The following is a 23,211-nucleotide window of genomic DNA, read 5'->3' on the forward strand; positions in this document are numbered from 1 at the left end:
ACCAATTCTTTGAAGGCCAGTTTCTACTGAATCTGGGTGGCTGAACCTGGAGGAAATCCTTGACTGTCTGTACTGACTTAGCTTTTTCCTCAATGGATTTCAACACATCTTGTGTATTAGCACCAAAAAGCTTCTGTTTTTCCAGAGGTGCATCGAGTAACTTTACTTTAACATGGTCTGGCAATGGCTGATCTTTTAACCAAGCATGTCTACGTATCACAGCCCCAGTCATAGCTGCCCTACATGAAGCCTCCAATGCATCATAACCACACTGAAGAAAATGATTGTTAACCTGCTGAGTGTTATGTATATGATCCTGCAATGCCTTTCTATCAATAGGCTCAGGAGAGGCTAACTTTTTCTGTAAATCATCCAGTAAAAAATCCTGGTACTGAAACATATGAAAAAGGCAGTTAAGTGACCTCATGGCTAGGGTGGTAGAGGTATAAACTTTTTTACCCCATCTCTCCAGAGACCTAGCTTTCCTATCCGCTGGCAGTGGATTCTTGGCAGTGGAAGTAGCCACTCCCTTGGGGCCCTGTGAAATAGTTTCTAGATCCACAGAGTGGGCCTTAAAAAGATCTTTGTGAGTGTCAGGGACCCTATAATATCTGTCTGGCTTGACAGGAGCAGGGGGAGAGAATCAGGGTTAGCACTGGAGTCAGAGAAAACATCATCCAAAACATCCATAACTGGAGAAATAGCTAAAGGTCTGTGCTGGGGAAGCTTGAGGAAGGTACGTAGCCTTTTCCTGGAATCAGAAAATTCCTGACCCTGCCATTTAAAATGTTCCCTCATAGAGTGCAGGACTTCACCAAACGAGAAATCCTCTGGAGGGGAGGCAGAGGGAATTGATTCCTCAGCATCAGAGTCCTCATAGGCCTGGAAGGATTCTTCTTGGGTATCTGAATGCTCAGAATCCCCAGAGGCTTCATCTGAAGAGAGGTTGTCAGCCTGCTCAGTTCTGGGCCTTTTCTCTGCAGGTGGCTGAGAACCTCTGTCTGGGTGAGGCTGAGACCCCCTGATAAGAGAAATAAGATCTGCAGCAAGAGACATGATCTGTTTATCAGAAGAAGGGGCCTGAGCAGCAGGTTTAGGATGGGCCTTGGCCTGGCTGGCGGCCTTAGCACGTGCAAAGGCCTTGATGGACATGGATACAGGAGGCCTTGCAGCCCCACGTGCAGCAGTAACCTTGTCTACAGGAATGGTGTCGGGTAGATCCAGAACTTCGGTTTCCGGAGGGAAATCAACAACCGGCACCGGAGAGGTCTCCGAGACCGAAGGACGTGTTAACGCTGTGTCGTCGGCCTGGAGCGGTTGAATTACCGCTTCCGAAGGGACCGAAGCACTAGCGGAGGGTTTAGGAGTTGCATCGGTGGTGGACGCGGGCCGAGGATGTCGGTCCTGGTCCTTTCGTTTTTTGGTAGATTGAGTTGTCGGTTGATCCGACGGCATGATATACGCGAAAGATTCACCGAAAAAGTCTTCGGCAAATTCTGCCCGGCGCCTGAGAGTGCGCTTATTAAAGCAAGCACAGGCAGCACAGGCCGAGACGTCGTGGTCTGGGCCCAGGCAAGGAAGGCAGTAAGAATGGAAGTCCTTATGAGGTATTTGTTTACCACAAGACAAACAATTATTAACTTTCTCAATTTGTTCTGACATCGGCTGAGGCAAGAAAAAATGTTCCCCAACGGGGTACTTAGCTTTTAGATGACTTCGGTACTGAAAACACAGGAGCTGACCGACCGGCACTTGCAAACTGCTTCTGCTTCGGGCACCGCGCGGCAAGAAAGACTGAAGAAGATGGCGTCGGCCGATGCCTTTATACTCCAGCCGTTCTGACGTCAGAGAGGAGGCGACACCAGCCGACGCCGGACCCAGACTTTGGAATCCGGCCGACCGAGGGCTGCCTGAGGCAGGACAACCCATATATTATGACTGCAGTTGCATTCTTGAAGGACATCAGGACACTGTGGCAACTCTGACAGAGTCAGTGTTGTGGAGTGATATGCCAGTGAGTTCCCATACGAAAGAGCAACAGATGACACAGGATGAAATTGAAGAGCATGTGACAGAGCGATGCTCTGAAACTTTCTATAGTATGCTCACAAGAAATGGAGAGCAAAGGTACCCTCAGTTTAGAAGAAAATGATCTAAGAGAAGAGCTGTTTGATTTAATACAGGTGGATAGACATATTAAGATCAACGAAAGAAATAGACTACAGAAAGTCAATAAAACCCAAAACGTTAGAAGTTTGATAAAACAAATGAACACAGTAACTAGGACTGTTCATAAAGATTCATCTGATGTAACAGAAGTAAATAGGATACATTACTGTGCGGCTAAATTAACAGATAAAGTCTTACCACAAAAAGAAAGGGCAGTAAGGGAAAGTAAGGGGAGAAATCAAATGCCATCATGGAAGTATCAAGCAGTTAAGACAAGAAGCGTCACTGTTAAAACAAGCAATGTACAGTATCAGGAACTATCATGCACTATCACAAATAATAAACTAAAAACATCAGCACAGGCAGAAAAACTTAAAAGATATGCAGGTTAGATATAAAGGAAAAGTACAAAATAAGAAATGATTAACTGACCCAAAAAAGTTTTAGAGAGAATTGGGAAACAAGGCAAAAGGAACTGAAACACCACCAAAAAAGAAGAAATAGCTACATTTTGGAGACATATCTATGAAGATCTGTGGAACATAAAGATGCTAAGTGGATAGAAGTAAAAAAAAAAAAAAAAAGTTTGAATATTCAGGATATGGGATGGGGTGAAGTAATGGCCAGAGAGATTGAAACAAGGTTAAGAAAAGCTCCTAAATGGAAAACCCTAGGCCCAGATGCAGTACCTAACTTCTGGATGAAAGTATTAACATCTTTACATGAAGATTTAACCATAAGTAAGAACTATTTATATGTGCACTACGAACAGACACCAACCTGGTTAACAGGAAAAACAATAATTCTAGTTAAACGCGAACCTGCAAGCTATCCTAAAAGCTATAGACTGATAACTTGTCTTTCGATGACATATAAAATATACACTGGAATTGATGCTGACAGAGTTCATAGTAATTTAGAAAAAAAAAACACAACCATGACAATAGAACAAAAGGGTAACAAAAAGTCATATGGAATAAAGGATCAAGTCATAATGAAGAACTGTAAAAAGGGGGATGAATCTAAGTATGGCATGGATAGACTATAAAAAAACATCTGATAGTATCCCACATTTATGGATAAAATAATGCTTACCCTATACTGATAGATTACATTACAATGACCATGAAACAATGGCAAACCACTTTGTAGTTATGCATGATAAAGGACAAATCATTATTCCATGGATACAAATTCAAAGGGGGATATTCAAGGGTGACTATTGTCACCGCTGCTCTTTTGTTTTGCCCTTAACCAATTAAACTGTTTAACAGATTAGTTCATGGCTAAAATCTGGCTTTCAGAAAACAACAAAGTATAAAGACTTCTCATCTTTTTGTGGATGATTTAAAACTATACAGTTCATCAGATGAGGTACTAAAAGAACAACTGCAAGTGGTCAGACCTTTTCAGATGATACAAGAATGTCACTTGGTCTTGATAAATGTGTAAAAAAGAAATGTTTTACGCAGGAAAGCTGCAGCACCAAGAAAACATCAGTTTGGGACAGGAATGGGATGTAAAGGAATGAGCAAAAGGGAGTGTATAAATATTTGGGAACTGTGATGACAGATCAACAATAAAACATGAACGAATGTGAATAAAACGTACTAAGGAACAATTTGTAAGACTAAAATTAATATGGAAAATAGCACTTACATCTAGGAACAAAGACCAAGTTATAAGCCAATTTGACCTTCCTGTCCTAACTTACAGTTTTGGAGCGACTGGCCCCAAAAGGTGTTGGATCAGTTGTTGGACAGGAAAACAAAGAGGATGCATCATGCTTGTCAAATGATTTATAAAAATCAGTGTATACCAAGACTAAATATTCCCCGTTCGGAAGGAGGTATGGGCCTCCTCAAAATTGATTACATGTATAGATTTGCAATCATAGGACAGCATACATATCTGCAGAACTCAAGACCCAAACACAGTGAAAATTTTAAAACATGAGGAGAATAAATCTAAGATGGTGCAAGTTTAGTTTAGCAGAAGCATATCAGTGTCAAGTGGGAATTGAAATCAAGCCAGAAGTAGATAAAAAATCAGGCAGGAACTGAATGTGCCCAAAAAATAAAAGAATATAAGGTGAAGGATCAGATGAGAAGGCAAGAAATGAGGAAAAAGCACAGATATAGTTGTAAGTATAGAAAACTACTGGAACAACCTTATGTTGATCAGGATCGAACAAAGGAATGGTTAAGAGATGAAATGAAACCAAAAGATGAAAGATTAACATTGATGGCCCAAGATAGTGGACTACGTGTCGGTTTATAAAGTCCATTTAATATGTTAGAGAAACAGACAAATGTAGGTTTTGTAAAACAGAGTTGGAAACAGCATGTTGTTGCTGGCTGTGATATACTAATGGCAGAAGGACTACATGCTGAAAGACATAAGGTGGCAAGACTGCTACATTGGGAATTGTGCAAACATTATAAGATTGAATTAACTGAAAAGCACTGGAAACATGAGCCACAAAGCATTTCAGAAAATGATGGCATTTATATTATTACATGGGATCACCCATTACCAACACTTTAAAAAATACATGGAATAAAACCAGATACAGTAGTCTATGAAAAGACAAAAGTGATATTGGTCATTGAAATTGCTACACCTAGTGAATACAGTGTCTTACGTACAGAGACAGAGATACAAAGTCCTAAAATACCAGGATTTACAAGTAGAAATGACGGCAATGTGGAAGATTACCCAGACAATTCCAATAGTAGTAGGAGCAATGGGTCTTATAAAAAAAAAGAAATTATAATCATAGTTTGATACATTTCCGATGCAAGCAACTCCATATGAATTGCAGAAGTCATTACTGGGCACATTACGGGTGCTGCGAACAATGCTTCTGGCTAACATCACAGACTGAAACAATACTAATTTCAGTAAACTTTAATCATACTTTGACTTAGGAATGGGGTCCATTCCCTATAGAAACCCAAAAGAGTTGGAGAAATTAAAATGGGGAAGGAGAATCAGAAAAGTCAGTCCTACATTGACGGAAATCTGATTGATCTTCCATATAACCTCCTTCCTTAGGCAATGCAAGACAGGAATCTGGAAGTTTAATGGATTTCAATTTTGGAGCCAAACTGTTAAGGTACCACTGTAGCCTCCTCAGTACTGGATGGCATGAGCCCCAGGTCTCTTCACTCTGTCCTGAAGTGGTCATTTTTAATGAAAGAAGGTTCTGGAAGAACTCTGAGAAACAGAACCTTGGCCAAAGGAAGGAAAGTTGTCAAAGTGTATGAATTCTGCAACCCAAGCAAATGTGATCTTTTTTTAGGTTTAGAGTGAGCCAAAGGCTTAGAAGGAGATCCACTGTGAATTCTAAGTCCTTTAGAAGTTCAGAAGAGGGTGCCTAAATCAACTGGTTGTCCAGATTACAAAAATTTCTGAATGCCGTGAAGTTTACAATATGCTATAACTGGAGCTAGACACTTTGTAAACACTCTCAGCACTGCCAAAGGGTAAAGCAAAGAACGGATTATGACAGGAAGAGAGAGAGAATCTCAAAAAATGTCCTGAAAAGCATCCAGATCCAGGGAGACTAAAAAAGCCTGGAGAAGAAAGTATGGGAAACGGAGTTTGAAAAGTTAATATCTTAAAACTGGGCATCTGAAGGAAGATGTTGAGAAAGGAAAGATCCAGGATAGGCCTTGAGGAACAGTCTTTCCTTTGGACCAGGAACATTCATGAATAGAAACCTCTGGCCCTTTTGAGAGAGAAGAAATGGCTGAATAGTGCCCTGAGAACAAAACATCTTGAAAAATAGGAGGAAGATGTGAAAAATGGTTTTGAGGAGGTTGAGGAATGTCAAGAAAAAGTGGAAGAGACTTCAAAGACATTCTGTAGCTGTTTTGATAATGGAGAGAATCCACTAGTCTGTGGTGATCTATTGCCGAACTGGAAAGGACAGTAACAGCCTTTGATAAAGAGGAATGTGGCCAAAGGAAGAGTGCGGAAGATAGTCCCAGGGAAGAAGGTTTGTCTGGAAAAGAAGGATTCTGGGTTTTAGAATCTTGTTCTTGTTTATCAGGAAACCTACCCTTAGAGGGATGTTTACCCTTCAGAAGTTGCCTTTGCCGTCTCCTAAGAAAAAGGCCTGCTTCAGAAGGATATGATACTTAGTAACAGGGGAAAGGAAAACTTGTATGACATCCTACATAACCTTGCCCTTGTCTTATAAAACATTAAACAGGTCTGCAGCAACAGAACAAAACAGATTTTCAGTAGATTTCAGTAACCAAAGTAGAATCCAATAACTTGGCTTTATCATCCCCAAGAAGGAATTGAAGCTTCAGCCAAGAATATCTCTTAATGAAAGCCCTTGACACAGTCGTCCTGGAAGAAACATCTGCATCGCCACAACTGCGCTTGATAGACTGTCTAGCAACCTGACAGGCAGAACCAAGCAAGGATACACAATAGACTTTTGATCAGAATCAGGCACACTAGTGAGCATTTTTTCCAAGCTTGGAAAGAAGAGATAAAATATATCTGGTTATAGGAGTCTAATTGCCAATGGCCCTATAAGCCAAAGCAGTAGAAATATAAACCATCTTCCTGAATCTGTCCATACATCTGCTAACTTTCTCAAAAGGCAAGAATCTGGGGGAAGAAATCAATTCAGTATGCTCATCAGCTGAAATAGAAATGACAGAAGGATCAGATATGGGATTCTTGAAGCAAAGCTTCTGACCATCAGGAACCCTAAAAAGATTTTTAGAAGCAGGAGGCTGAGAATCAGGCTATTGAGGTGGAGCAACAAAAGTATCCAGCAAAGCCTCCAAACCTGGAGGAACAGCTTGGGAGTCAAGGAACAGCTTGAGAGTCTCCATCTGAAGCAATGCATAATCTTAGCTGATCATCAAACATTTGAGAACTTACCCAATGAAATATTGCATCATTTTGAGTACAGTATCCCCAAATTAGAATTCCTCTATTGGTGATTCAGGGGACATAGAATTCTCTGGACTTCTTCAGAACTACTGAAAGGAAGTAAACTCTAGTGGCTTTAAACCATGCAGAGTGAAACATCATAGTTGTAAATTTAATTACAAAGGGACAACATTTTTTTAATGGACAAAAGCACTTAACTTATTTACCGTATACTATTAAAGTTATTCAACTGGATATCTTCACTGAGCTTCTTTTGGGCAGAATTATGGTGTTTATGTTTGGTGCATTTTGTCAGTACAACAGTTGGTTTTGTTTCTCCTCTTCTCATATCCTTTGGACAACAGTTCACACCCAGCAGATGTGCAGACTGCCTGCTCCATATCAACCTCTGACTGGGACATGATAGCAGGAACTGGTGTTGGAACAGATAAGCTCTAGGTCTTGGAGATATCCAGGTGGGGCTGCTCAGCAAAGGTCTCTGATGCCAATTTCTTCTTACAGGCACTGGACATCATAGCAGGAAGACTCAGCCAAAGACCGACAACTCACAGATCAAAAACCAAGTATGTCTTTTTTTTTACAGGCAGCAAAGAAATTCCAAGGATTTAGTGTACGTATGCCCCTAAAGTACCTTACTTATTTGGGTGCAAGTCAAAAGTTGGGCATAGAATGCTTGGAAGGGTCTAGGCTTTGGTATGCTGGTCAGGCACATGGCTATCCTTGGCAGGATATCCCCTTTTATAAGGAATACTGCAACACTGACCTTGAAAGGACATCATACTGACACTTGCTAAGCAACCGTTTAAGCCTTGAGGATAAGATCCTGACACAGAGGCCAGGAAATCACTTAGTAAATCAGTAAAGTAGGACTACACTGAGATGTTCTGTAGTAGGAAAGGCCTCAAACATGTGAATGTGTCACCCATTTTATAATCTTGAATGACAGCTGGTGCTGCAAGAAATGCATTTTTTTTTATTTTAGTCTTTAATCATTTAATTTAAAATTTGCTTTACTGGGGTAGTGCACATATCTCAATGGACCACTTGCAGGTACAGCCCAGGTAAACAGGATCACAAAAAACAGAATGCAACACTTTTACAGATATAAGGATATGCTAAAAAATACATACATATTTTACAGATGCAAGAATATGCTACATCTAACTCAAAAAGCAGTTAACAATTTTAAAACATTGATGGAAAAATAGAATCATGCTTAGAAGAGCTTTCTGGGTAAGATGTAGCCATAATGAATTAACGGCTTATACTTCGGGGAGAGCAGCACATTATACACAGAGTTATGATGACATTAGTCAAGGTGAGTGTGAATAGTTGCAGTAAAGGATGCCATGGAGAGAAGACTGAGAAATGATAACACAGGCATGCAGACGGAAGAGGAGTAAAAAAGAGAGGAAGTGCGAGGGATGCAAAAATAAAACCCACCACTCATCCTACCTGTGTCTTCAGGTGCTAAGTAAATGAAATTATAGTCGGTGATGCCTCTTGGCTGACGATATATTCACTATTTGGATCTACTGCAACAGACACCTCAAACTATGAAATATGGTAAAATACCCCAAAGAATGTGCGGCTCTGAATTCTAAGGACAAAGACAAGTTTTTTTCTTACCTTCTGTAAACCTCAGTCGATCTCTTTCCAGTTCCCATAGTCGAACCTGATCAGTTATTGTTGGGGGCAGGACCGGTGTCTGCATTTATATTTAGTAAAAATAACAAAAAGATGTGCATTACATATCTACTTTACTACAAGAAAATAATTACTGGAACATATGCATGCTGACATTACTGTCCAGAATAATGCTAAAGCATACTTTAACGACGGATGTTTTCACAAATAATCCTAAAACACTAGGATAGTACTTTCAACAAAATCATATTTCTGTGAAAAATATCAGTGAGATTACAGCACTTTACCCATGTTATGAAAGGAAGGCATACCAAATGCTGAAAATCTTCAATACATTAATTAAATTTTGTATCGACAATACTGTGGTCGCGTGGGTTTCCTCCGGGTGCTCTGGTTTCCTCCCACATCCCAAAGACATGCTGTAGGTGGATTGGACACTCGGCCCTAGGTGTGTGTGTGTGTGTGTGTGTGTGTGTGTGTGTGCCGGGCTGGCAGCTCAACACTGTAAAACTCCACTGCCAATTATGAGTGGACAGGCGATCCGCTGCGGCGTCCCCTAACCAGGAAAAGCCAAAAGAAGACTGACAATATGTTAAAAAAAATGAAGGACATGCAAACTTGTATTTCATATCATTGTTGATGTACAAGAGTTTTTATTTTCCATTTACTTTCACTACCTCTCTTGGCCTCTCTGAAAGCATCTGTCTGTTCTACATAGCTACCTTCCACAAAACAATATTTATGTCCAGGGAGAGCTCATTGCTTCGATCAGATCACAGCCAACTGCTTCAATCACATCACAGCCAACTGCTTCGATCACATCACAGCCAATGAAATGGATTTCTTGGAAATTTAAGGTCAACATCTTGCTGGCCAAATGACACTACAGGTAAAAAAAAAAAAAAAAAGTCTGACAGAACTCTCAGAGAGTCCTCCCTCACCACAGACGTACAACTAAGGGATTGCAGGAGTCTCCAATACATACAGGAAGGGCTTTACTCCCCAAGGAAAAAAAGTTAATTTTTTGGCTTTGGTTATCTTTTAAGTTAGAAGTATCACTGACTGACTGGTATTTAACCACACAGCATAAGCAGAGGTTATTAACGCATATCTTGATGAAAATCTAACTGGTTATCGTGGATCCTTTTCAGCCACAATCTGGGCCACAAGGTCAGGTGTTAAGGCAATAAATATTATATATATATATATATATATATATATATATATATATATTTTGGAGATCAGGATGAACCCCAGATACAGAACCCCACATACATTCTGCAAATCCTTCTCAAACAAAGATTTGCAGTTTATAACAAGAAATCACTGTCTGGTTTTGGGGCTCCACAAGCAGCACCTCAGAATTAAGTCCATCCACAGTGCAGTTTTCAGTGGGTCCTGAGAAGTTTTCATCCAGTCACCTCATCCTCACAGTATTTCCAAGCTAGTGAACACAAGATCATTTTAACATCTGGCAAATAGACAATTTCTTGGCTGTTTCTTCGAAAAACAAGACCCTGCTATTAGTTCTGTCACTACATGTTCCTGCAGCTATCAAGCACAGCAAGACTTTAAGCTCTCTAATTTACTGAGCAATCCAAGCCTGTATGTGACCAACTGAGATGCACAGTTAACGCAAAAATCCTTTGGCGCTCTTCATTAAATTCTGCCCTTCCATGTACCACTATCTCGTGGACTTCTTCCTATCTTGAATAACTGCAGCTCACCCCCAGCTAAACCATCCTTCAAGCAGTAATCCGGTGCAAAGCAGGACAGTCCACTTCTGTGTTCCCATTTTTATATTTTACATTTCCTCTTCAGTTTCCTTATAACCTTGCTAAAAGCACATCCTCATCTGATTCCATATAAGCTTTTCTAATGCATATTCTCATATTTTCTTACAACCTTCTCTAATGTACATCATTCTACACATTACTTGCTGTGTACTTACACTATCTTTAATAATGTTGCGTTACATTTACTACCACAGGACCATAACTGACAGCAGGTCTGTCTTCAGTAAAAAGCATCAGTTTACTCAACTTGTTATGACTTCTGATGTCCAGAAAATCATCCATCCTGTTACATTACATAATGTTGACAGAATAAATAAGACAACTGGGAGCGTCTGTCCTGTCGTGCTGCTAGTATGCACATCCTCACCTACACATTACATAATGTTAACAAAATAAAGACGACAACCGGTAGTGTCTGTCCTGTTGTGCTGCTAGTATCCACACAGCTTCTTCACCTAAACCCTTCCTGTAGGAACACTGAGCATGCTTGAATGCCACAGTGCAGAACCATGACTTGTTGAAATGAAATGAATGAACCAAAATACCAGTTTCCTGTATCTGGCAAGTGCATATAAGCACATGTTTTTTTTTTGCAACAAGGTAAGGGTTTTTCTCTCCAAGACTGTGCACCCTTAGAGATGCAATAAAGGCATTAAAGGTGCACATGTGTATGCACGTGTGTGTATATTTGAAGCTTGCTACTGGAAAAAGAAATCTGACGCTATGTCTATAAACTGATTTGGGTTTTAGTTTCCACCGTTATTTTTCTGAGCTCTAAAGTGGGTTAATCTAATTTCTGTGCTTTAGTCACTTTTCGGACTTTGTGACAGACAGACTTTGGCTAGTTATTTGAGCTGTGTCTAGAGCTTGGAGTAATTAAACCCAATGGCAGTTAGGGAATAGTGCAGTTCTGGGAAGATAAGCACTAATGGCTAGAACTACAATTTGTTTCCAGCCTCCTGACATTTTATACTACACAAGCAATAAGCCATCCACTCTTGGAAATGAAAAGCAAAAAAAAAAAACACAGCATCTGGACTCCATTCTGCATTTGGAAGTATATTTAGACTCCATTATGCATATGGAAGTACATTTAAAATACTGCACAGCACTTGGAAGCTTCTGAGTTGCCTGACCCTACTGTATACTCCTCCCAGTCTCATCTCCTATATACCTGGCCTTGGAAGCTCCTCTAAGTCTCATCTCTGCTCATCTTACTGGGCACTGAAATCAAACTGGGAAGGCCCTTTCTCAGACTGTTAAGGCTAGGGTTAGACTCTGTTTCATATATTATCTGGCTCTTATTACATTCTTAAACTGTACCTATAGTAACCTCCATTTTGATGCATTTATTTCTGTATTTTCTGCCACTTGTTTCATTTTTGTAATGAAAGTAACTTGTTCTGAGACCTTAGTCTTATTGCTTCATTTGCAATTTTGGGAGAATTGCAAGATCTATTCATTATTTATACATTACACTGCACTTCTCCATGGGTAGAATTACTTGTAAAAGTTAACGGTTTGCATTTTAAACTGTTTTAGGATTCTAGTCTTATAGTTTCACTGGCAATTGTGTCAACACTGTAAACTACTGAAAGATCTGAGCCTCATTTAGTCATTTTTCACAAACAGTTTTACTGGTAAATCACTGCAATGAACAACAGTTACAGTACTGACATTTCTACTGCAGGATCTGTGTACTTCTACAGCTGTTTACATTCCAGCTTTACTGCTTCAGTCCTATATGATGCTTATTGTTAGACTGCTTAAAGCTGAATTCCAGTGCCTGTTTGTTACACATGCTACTGTTGATGGATTTGCTACTGATTTTCCCTCCGGTTTTGTGTTTTCTACATTCTTACAGACTTCACAGCCCCATTGGTGCATGAAATACTCCTCCTCTCTGCTACTCCCTACTGTTTGTACACTAATTGCAGTTTTTCCCTGCTACAGGTTCTGACATCACAGAGCTCCACTACTAGCTTCATTTGACTGGATCACTCTCTAGCTCAAGTGCTATGACCTGCACAGAGATGTGCCAACCCAGGTTCTTTTATTCAAGACTCTCAGAAGAGTGAAAAGCCTTGAACCAAGATAAACAAGGTTTTCACTAAAAATGGATGAAAAAAAGGCTGCAGTGAATTGCACGCAGTGCACTGCCACCATTGGACTCATTCTATAGTGGATTGTCTATACAAGAGCTTTTTTTTCCTACAAGAGACCTGCAAAATCTACACAACTTTAGAAATCTAGGTCTGAGGCTCAAATAACCCATGCCAAGTGCAAATAAACACACCATGAGTTGCAGTACACCTCTGACTAGATAACCAGGCATTTCCTCACACATTATAAGCAAGTCCACCCACATTCCTAAATAAACTGAATTTCCAAGCAGTTATAGTCACCCCTGCCCTCCTTGCTTCCCCAGTCATTCCTGTCAAAACCATGGATCAAAACTTTCCCACAACTTCTGCTTCCAGCCTGATTGAGAATGGTATCTTCAGTGTAAAAAATGTCTCATGCTGTCTGATCATCATCTACTACTTAAACAGCATAATGCAGTGTATGAGAGATGTACATAATTCATGGAGACAAATCTCACACATAGTAAACAAACACCAAAATCATCAGCAATACATCACACACACCACCTCACCAAAACAATCACAACACACACAAGCTTTCATGTGTTGAGGTTTTAAATGTTAACTTGGCTAAACCACAAAGACCTCCAAAATGCAACATAGTTGCAAAGCACACTCAGCATGTTAAGCTTATTGCCTCACATAACAGTAGAAGTCCCAAAGTCACAAATGCTGAGCCCGTAAGGCAGACATTTACCTAACCAAACATTCTAGTTATAGGTGACTCCAATGTAAGGCAAACATGTACTTCTTACCAGGCTGAGCAGGGAAAGAGTGACTGTTAGTTGCTTGAACAACAAGTACCAGCATGACTCTGTCGCATGTTAGTATGTCTGGCTGAGACTGAAATGGGTCTAGTGGGATCAGTGCTGCACCTGGTTAACAAATCCAAAATAAAAATAAAATAAATGTACCTTGCTGGAGTGCGTGAATAGAAACTTCATGGAGTTCTCAGACTACATGCCCCAGACACAAGCCTAGCATTGTGCAGCATTCTATCTTTTCCAAGGATGATGCTGCAATATAAGCAAAAACTCTTGACTTGAATGATTAGTTTTTAGTGCCATTCGAAGGGGGCCAATATTTATCAGCCTGGGAGAATATGACTGACAGACCTACTTCACCAGGGATGGCCTGCATATGTCCATTCTAGGGTTTTGATTATTGGCAAATAACTTCCATAATGTCTTTTTTGGGCAATGACAGTCTGTTAACCCTACCAATATAACAAAGCAAGCACTGACACTGTCTGAATCCTGCAACCCAGATAACATGATCTTGACAGGGAGTCAGATCAGACATTGAAGCAGAGATATAGTGAACTCCAGATCCTGTAACATGCAGCTGGAAGAAGGTGCTTGAAGCAACAGGTCACATAGATAAGGAACAATCTGAATGGTTGGAGCCTGCAAAAGGCAATTATAGGAGCTAGCCCTTTTGTGAATATCCTTGGGGCAGTAGAGAGCCCAAAGGGCAAAGCAGAGAACTGAAAATCAGAGGAAGAAATAGAGAAATGTAAAAACTTCCTGAAAAGGTGAGCAGGAACATGAAGGAAGAATCCTTCAAATAAGAATCTTTCAAATCCAAGGATACCAGAAAAAGCTGGAGCAGCAACAGAGGAAAAGAAAGCATCCGAAAAGAAGGAAGCTTGATAAAGTGCTGAGCAAGGAGGGAGCCAGAATAGGCCTCCAAGTGCCCCCCTTTTGAGGAACCAGGAATATTCTTGAGTAAAATCCCTTTCCTACAAGGACTGGCTAGTCCACCAGGGACACAGGAACCTCTGTGAAATGAGGAAGCTGTTCTCAAGGAGGCTAAGGAATCCCTGAAAAAAGGAGGGAGAGACTTCCAGACCATGAAGTAACCCTCATAGTTGATGGACAGAACCTAAGAGTCTGAGGTGTGGAGTTGCCAGTTTGGGAGACAGAGGGAGAGTGAAAGAGACAAGGGAACCTGGCCGAGAGTTATGGAACCAAAACGTCAAAGGGAAGCAGGCCTGTCACAAAGGAGGCTTCTGGACCACAGGAGCCCAAGACGACTTAGCAGGAGGAGTTTGCCTACCTTTAGTGGCCTAACAAGGCTGCCTATGAACAAAAGAGACCTAGTAGGATAGTTCCTCTGGGATTTTGGGATAGAGGACACAAAAATATGTTTAAGGTCCTGCAAAACTTTACCTCTTTCTTGAAGAGACAAACATAGCAGCAGCAGCAGTCCCAAAGAGACTATTATCCAAAGGACCACCCAGCAACTTGGACTTAATGTCTTCAGATAATGATTGCAGACAAAGCCAAGAATAATGTATCATGACAGACCCAAATGCAGCAGCACTGGAAGAGGCATTAGCAGCATCATAGCTGCACTTTGACAGAGTGAGGAGCCACCTAAGGGGCAGAGCCTAAAATAGAGAAAACAGAAGACTTGCCTTCAGAATCAGGGAGGTCAGAAATAACCTGACAAGCCTGGGCAATCAAGACCAGAGCATATCTGGTCATGTGGGTCTGGTAACTAATGGCCCCAAAGGCTAAAGGGGAAGCAGTACAGTATTTCTTACTGATCTTCTCCATGGTCCTACTATCCTTATCCAAAGGCAGAAGCTAGGCAGAGGGCAAAAGCTTAGAAGGCTGTGAGAAGAGACCGACACCACAGCATGATCAGCAGGAGGGCACTTGAACAACAATTGACAATCCTGAGGAACCTTACAAACCCCGTCCAGTTTCTTTGGAGCAGGGGGCTGTGAATCAGGAGTCTTGGAGGCAGCTGGTAATGCAGAAGGTTTAGGTGTGTCCACCTGAAGAAACTCATATTACCTCTTTTACATATCAGACACCTGAGAAGAACACCACTTAAAGTATTCCATCATGTTGGCTACTGTATCCCCAGAAGACAACCTCTCCAAGGGAGACTCAGAGCTAATAGACTCCTTCATCAGAGCCATAATCCAAAGGAGAAGGCATCTGGGAAGATTAGAACTCTGAATACTCATCCAAGAAATAAGGTTCTCTAGGCCTTCTGGAAGGAGTTGAAGTCCGAGGAGGAGTAGGCACAGAAGCCCCTTGGGGAGGTTTCAGGGCCATTAAACAGGTTCTGAATAAACTACAGCCATTCCCTTTGAGGGTCCTTATAGCATACAGAAGAATATTTAGTCTTCTGTTTTTTCTTGGTAGGGACACCAGCCCTAATGCCAGATGTTCTGAACCCTGACCAGAATCTTCAGAATCCCTCTAGGGCCCTCTCAGATAATCAACAGTGGCTCCACCTCAACATCTGAAGCAGATGACTGCAAAGCCTGACAGGACATGCGAAAGGAAGGATCCATGCTGGCCTCTGACTGTGTTGTGTCAGACGAGTCCAAAGTTGACATCAGATGCTCTACAAAGCTATCATTTGCCTCTAAAGAGATATCCAGTGGAGGCTGGATACACAAAAGAACCCAGCCAAGACATCTTGGCCTTCTTCCTTAACGGAAGCATCTCTGGATTAATCGATTCCACCATGCTACCCCAGACTACCTGTTTGAGCCTTTTGTTCTCAAGATAAATGGCCAGGGAGGACAACCGGTTTCCAAGAGTCTTGGGCAGAAATGCCTTAAAAATGCTACAGGAGGTATGGTCGTGGGAAGCACCCAAATAGAAAAAACACTGTTTGTGATGATCCTTAGGAGGAATCTGCCTCCCACACTGACATTTTCCCTTCTTGGATGACACAAACTCCAGATAACCAAAGGAAAACAAGACCAACAATAAAAACGAAAAAAAAACTCAATGGGGCACTTAACTGACAGCAAAGTGTTCATCACAGCAAAGGGCTTTTAGACTGATGAGTGACAATGGCATTTGGACTGGTGAAAGTTCTGAGTAACTGCATCCATACATCACCTTTAGGCTTACATCCTGCGCGAGGAGCATACACGTGATGTACTGTGCATACAAGATCTAAAGGCTTTAGCATACTGACTGAACGTTGGGCTATCCATGGCAGGAGATGCTTAGGTTGAAGAATACTGCAACAGTGACACAGAAGGGCATTATTATATTCATAAAGCAGCAGAAAGTAGTCCAAAAACTAAGCCAACACAAGACTAGATAAAGGAGATTTTGCCAAAAGTAATAGCTATAAGTAGGGATACAGAAAATAGAAAAGACAGAGATGGACTTTAAGAGGAGAAAACTGTCAAAGGAACCAAAGTACTGTGAGCACTGAGTGTGATGAGGCCAAGAAGACACTTAGACTTCAGGCTAAACATTGTCGTACCTACCAGGGATTAATAGAGTACTGGCAATGAGAAAAGGACAGAGGAATCCTAAATGAAAGACCTGCTCTCAGAGTTTTTAGTTGAATCTAGAACAGAAGCTGCTGTTAAAAAGGGGATAGTTAGTGGGGGATATAAAATATTGCATAACTACAAGACTCAATCAGAGGAGGTTAGAAAAGCCTGTGAAGAGATTAGAAAAACTATTTACAAAGGGACAGCGGGAGGAGATATGGTTCTCAAGTATGCAACAAATTCCAGAAAGTTTAGGATGTTTGCTTTTAAGTCTTTGCAGAGGTATTTTTAAACCCCAAACAGACTTAAAAGATATTTTCCTCAAGTAGATAGCCAATGCTGGAGGTTTGATGGGGATGAAACAGGTAACTGGGAACATATGTTCTGGAAGTTTAATGAGTTGGCAGATTTTATTCATTCCCTACAGAGCACTGTCAGAAATACCGAGTTAGCAAATGGCTGTAACCAAGGAAAAGATTCATTTGAGCTGGACAGACACAGTAAGGCCTTGCTAAGTAAGATCTAACCATAAATTAATCTCACTGGACATCCATATCCCGTCCCCACCCCCAGCCAAGGAAACCACGGTGAAGAACTTTTCAAAAGCAAACTTCACACTTCTCAAAACCGAGGCGGAATACTTCAAAGCCCCCGGGCCAGTGGAAAATACGGCCCAAACCGCAGAATCCTTTACAAACGCATTCTATGGACACCTACAGGAATGCATGGATCGTGCTATCCCCAATAAAACCAAGACTCACTCCTCCAAAGGCAGTAGACCTGTCTGGTGGACCCCAGCCATAAATAAGCTATACAACAGAAGGAGGAAGCTACTACATGAGAGAGCAAAATCTCAAAAAGGGAAGGCATCTCTGATCAGTACCAGCAAGAAAGTACGGTCCCTCATAAAATCATCTAAGGCCAGCTTCGAAAGAAAAATTGCACAAGACGCTAAAGATAATCACAAGGCCTTCTTTAGTTATGTCAGGAACCTGGGTGGCAACTCCCAGATATGCTCTGAGTTAGTGCAAAATGACAAAAAATACACTGAACCCACAGACATTTGCCAACATCCTGGCAGACAGGTTCAGTGCAAACTTCTCCCCCCCTTCCCCCCGCAAAAGAGCAAATGTCTATCCCAACAGAGTGTAGCCTCCCTGACATCACAGATGCACAGATGAGAGCTTCCCTCTCCAAAGCAAAAAACACAGCGGACGGTGTCCCGGGCTGCGTCTTACACGAGCTCCAAGAAGAACTGAACCCTCACATAAAGTCACTGTTCAATCTCAGCCTTACTACAGGATATGTACCCAAGGAATGGCATACAGCAACAGTGGTCCCACTCCACAAAGGTGGTGCCACAATGGACCCTGGAAACTATCGCCCTATAACCCTGACTAGCCTGGTCTGCAAAGCTATGGAGCGTATCATCATGGAACTCAAAGACATTGGGAACCTCCAAACACTGGATCCCACCCAATTTGGTTTTGTTAAGGGAAGATCTTACCTCTTGAACCTGGTCGACTTCTTTGAAACAGTCACCAAGGCCATAGATGAAGGGAAGGTAGTCCACACAGCCTACCTGGACCTCGCAAAAGCCTTCGACACAATACCCCACCCGGGCATCATAAATAAGCTCACCAACTTAAATATCAACCCCTATGTCACAAGATGGGTTGCAAACTGGCTCAGGGATAGAACCCACATTGTCAGAATTGCAGGTGCCATGTCAGACTCTAAACCAGTTACAAGTGGCATCCCACAAGGCTCAGTCCTGGGACATCTCTTGTTCGGTATATATCTCTCTGAGGTACAGGCTAACACGGGAGGACTAAGGCTGACCAAGTTCGCAGATGACTGCAAACTGGGTGCCATAATCGACTCGCCGACTGACACAAGCATCCTCCAAAAGGGTCTCACAGAGACGGATAACTGGTGCCAGACCCATGGCCTAAAGCTAAATGCCAAAAAAGTGCATAGTCATCCCCTTTGGGAAAAACAAAGTGCCCACAAATTACCACATAGGTGGTAATCCATTAAGTACGGAATAAGTAATTAGGGATTTGGGGACCCAAGTAGATGGCAATCTCTCCTTTGACAATCACATTGCCAAAGTGGTTAAAAAGACCTTCTATATAGCCCACCTTATCATGAAAGGGTTCACATCTAGATCAAGAGAGGCCATTGTGCCCCTCTACTCATCACTCATCAGACCCATAATTGAATACAATGCCCCATTTGGGATGTACCTTATAAGACACCTGCAACAACTAGAGAGACCCCAAAAGTACCTCACCAAGAGGATCAAGGGACTCAAACAGATGCCCTACGCAGTTAGGCTAAAGAAACTCCAGCTCTACTCAGCTGTTTACCGCCTACTCAGAGGCGATCTGTGCCTGACGTATAAAGTCATGTCCAACCCAGAATTAATGGACATGCTCCACCTCAGGAAATCCAAATTCCTTAGAGCTACATGCTCCAGGGACTTAAGCCTCAGCACAGAAATAAATAGGACATGCTGGAGGGACAGATTCATATCCCAGGGGCTCCCCTCACTCTGGAACAAAATCCCAATCCATGTTAGGTAGAGCCCCTCAATGACCCTCTTCAAGAGAAATCTTGACGAGTGGATGGGAGATCGTAGGTTTACCCCGGGATCTCTTCTGTGTCCCTACTAGACAGAGGCACAGTAAACTAACCTTAAAAGGGCTTTCTTCTGTGAGCTACTATACAGAGGCACAGTCAACTAATCTAAAAGGGTGGCAAAAGCCAAACACACTCTGGCTAGATTTATAAATGCCCTAGGGCAGATAGCCTAGTATCAACCTATGAACCCAAGATTAACTTTGTTGGCTGCCAAAAAAAGCAATTACTAGAAAATGAAAATCAAAGTCTAAACCAACTATATTTGAAGTAATGACTATCATAAAAGAGAGAAAAGAACTAGAAAAGGGATCTTTAGAAAAGTGAAGGAGCTAATTACATAGAAATAAATAGAAATTGTGGGAACAATAGATGCAGAATAATTTTTAGGATGAGGAGCGAGTTTATGGGAAGGCAAGAACTGAGCAAATTCTGTAATGTAAAATGATACTTAAAAATAAATATGCAATGTATAATGTATGCAAACAGAAAAAATGTTAATATGGATTGTTTTCTTTTCTGTTAATGTTATGTTTATATAGATTTTAAATGATAATTTAATAAAGGTTTTAAAAAAAGAAAGGAGTTGACCTGGTTATTTGGAATTCAGGAACTTATACAGTGACCTACCTTCTGACCAGCATGTGTCCACTCTCATTGAAATTCCTTCTATATTATGAAGCTTACAAACAAAAGGATGGTCTAGATCCAGAGAGGTCACTGTACCCATTTCATCAGCCCTCATTATGCAATCACTGAGTAGAACATCCTCCTTTAGCATGACTCTGTCCAGGCACATGTAAGAACTGGAACTCCAAGAGATACCTTACTAAAAGGATAAAATATCTAAACAGTACGTCCTACATGGACAAAATCAAAGCACTGTCACTATGGTCAGTATCATACAGACTGCTAACAGGTGACCTGTGTCTGGCATACAATGCATCCTCTGACCCAATACTAATGGAGCTTCTGCACATCAGAAGTCAAACGGCATCAGAAATACTTGGTCCATGAACCTAAACAACTTCTGCAATATCAACAAAATGGTTTGGAGGACAGGTATGACTTGCAGACTACACTACCACTCGAACAGATTCCTCATCCACATAAAACAAAGCTCATCCCAGTCCATATTCAAGCTGAACTTGGAACTGTTGAGGGATAAAAGAAAATTGACACCAGAATGGCCCCTTGTTCTACTAAAGGATGGAGGTAGCTCTTAAATGCTTTATCCGATGGACGCGTCCCCTAAATTTATCTACAGTATGATCCCAGTTATTCTCACTAACCATGCAATAGTTAAGGCCAATCCAAATGGGACAGGTTAATTCAAGCACCAAAAGGGAAATTGGTTAGGTTTAAATGGCAATTAAGGGCAGCTGTACTTACCTACATTTACATGCATCTGCTAAATCTGGCTTCTGTGGTTCCCATAATGAAAGCTGACTATTGAAAGACTCTCATTCAAATAAAGAACATGGAAGGCTGAGGATACTCTTCAACTCTCTACTCCAGTGTGAAATGGTTCATCTCTTCAAATCTGTCTTCATATTCCTTGTCAAGCAACCCAGTTTTATCTTGCTAGCCTTTCCAATTACCTTTATCATCAGTGTGGAAGGTGACAAGTACAGTTGTGTACACTTACCATAAATGTAGATGTTTGAGTATATTCACTGTTGCAGTCATCACACTTGGGTTATCTGCCTGCAGGTAGCCCTCAGTCGGCCCGCCGGCCCAAATACCACAGACTTAATATTTCTGAATCGGTTGCTGTCGCTCCAGGACTGACTTCAGGTCATCAGGGGGTATAAAAACAGGTAGCTGACACCATTACATCAGTTTCTCTTGCCCCGAATGTCAGGAGCCCCCCAAAAGGGAGCTTAGTTTATGGTGGAGGAAAACACTACCAGTAAAAAGTAAATACCAATACGAATACCCATACCCCTGAAAATGGGTGGGGTGGGGTAAAAAGCCTAGAGAGATTAAGGAGAAATAGCAGGAGAGAGAGAGAGAGAGAGAGAGAAACCAGGGGGTTGGAGGGAGGGAACCAGGACTGCAACAGTGAATACACTCTAACATATGGTAAGTGTACACAACTGTACTAGGTTCTTCATGTTTCACTTCATGTTGCAGTCATCACACTTGGGTGGATTCCCAAATCTGAAGAAGGGTGGAGGCAGTCAGGAAGAGTTAGGGGTGGTCAGGATGGCCTGCAGGACTGCTGTTGCAAAGCCTGCCCTGGATTTGGAGAAGATAGGCAAATGGTAGTGCTTGATGAAAGTGTGTACTGAACTCCAGGTAGCAGCTTCCAGGATGTCCCTGGTAGGGACTCCCCTGAGAAATGCAGTAGATGTTGCCCTAGTGGAGTGAGTTCTGACCCCCTGCAGGGTTGGTTTCCCATGGTGCTTGTAGCAGAAACGGATGCAATGTGCTATCCATTTAGATATAGTTTGCTTAGAAATGGCCTTGCCCTCTGCACAAGTTGCAAAGCTGACTAACAGCCAGTCTGATTTTCTGAAGGCCTTCGTCCTATCCAGGTAAAATCTGAGCTGTCTGTGCACGTCCAAGGAGTGCAAGATCCATTCCCCGTTTCTTTGAGGATTAGGGAAAAAGGTTGGCAAATGTATGGATTGAGAGCCACACTGGACACCACCTTTAGGCATAAAGGAAGGGTTAGTCCTGAGAGAGGCCCTGTCAGCATGGAAAATAATGAAGGGTTCCACAGCCATAAGTGCTTGTAGTTCAGACACTCTTCTAGCTGAAGTGATGGCTAGAAGCAATGCTGTTTTCCAAGAGAGGAATTTTTAAGTCTGCTGATGCTGCAGGCTCAAAGGGTGGGAGTGTGAGCTTTTCCAGTACAAAGTTAAGGTCCCAAGAAGGGGTGGGTGCTCTCTTTGTGGCCTTAAGTTGTTTGCCCCTCTCAGAAACTATTTGATATGAGGGTGAGAGAAGAGATGTGGCTCAGTGTTGTAATGAGCCGAAATGGCTGAGGCATGAATCTTAATGGAAGAGAAGGACAGGCCTTTTTGGAGTAGATCTACTAAGTAATCCAAAATTAGAGGCAGGGAGGGCAGAGTTGTGTCCTCTCCTTTAGCTAGGCTCCATGAGCAGTATCTTTTCCACTTATCCGCATAGGATTTCCTTGTACTGGGACTTCTGGCTTCAAGAACGACGTCCAGCACCTGTTTGCTTAGAGCTGCTGGGATAGGATTCAAGGGACAAGCCAGGCTGCAAGCTTTAGGGCTTGCAGTTGCGGATGCAAAATCTGCCCCGCCTGCTGAGAAAGCAGGGTAGGGGTCTGATGCAAGTGCCATGGTGGCACCATTGTCAGGCTGCAGAGGAGTGGGTGCCACTGCTGGCGTGGCCAGTACCGGGGCAATCAGAATTGCCCTTGATCTGTCCTGTCTTATTTTGAGTAATACTCTTGAGAGAAGGGGCAGGGGTGGGAATGCATAAACTGAGAGATTTACCCACTGAAAGGATGGGGCATCCACTTTCCAGGCCCTGCTGTGAGGGTTCCTGGTGCAGAATCTGCTGAGCTGGTGGTTGTAGGGGGAGGCAAAAAGGTCCACCTCTAGGGTCCCTCATTTCTGAATCAGAAGGTTGAAGATGCTGGGTTCTGCCACTT

The 23,211-nt window shown here is 42.0% G+C and overlaps 1 protein-coding gene across 1 annotated transcript in view; it reads right to left on the reverse strand.

Moving 5' to 3' along the window:
* Positions 1-23,211, reverse strand: part of GTF2H4 (general transcription factor IIH subunit 4) — a gene marked incomplete in the record, with an annotated part of 405,264 nt that overhangs the window by 57,242 nt on the left and 324,811 nt on the right. Inside the window, 1 exon segment of the mRNA XM_044084363.1 lies at positions 8,719-8,797. Coding sequence (XP_043940298.1) covers positions 8,719-8,797 — 79 coding nt within the window.

The sequence above is a fragment of the Protopterus annectens genome, chromosome 9.part0 (genome assembly GCF_019279795.1).
Source record: "Protopterus annectens isolate FY-2018-M chromosome 9.part0, PAN1.0, whole genome shotgun sequence".
In the NCBI taxonomy this organism is placed as follows: domain Eukaryota; kingdom Metazoa; phylum Chordata; order Ceratodontiformes; family Protopteridae; genus Protopterus; species Protopterus annectens.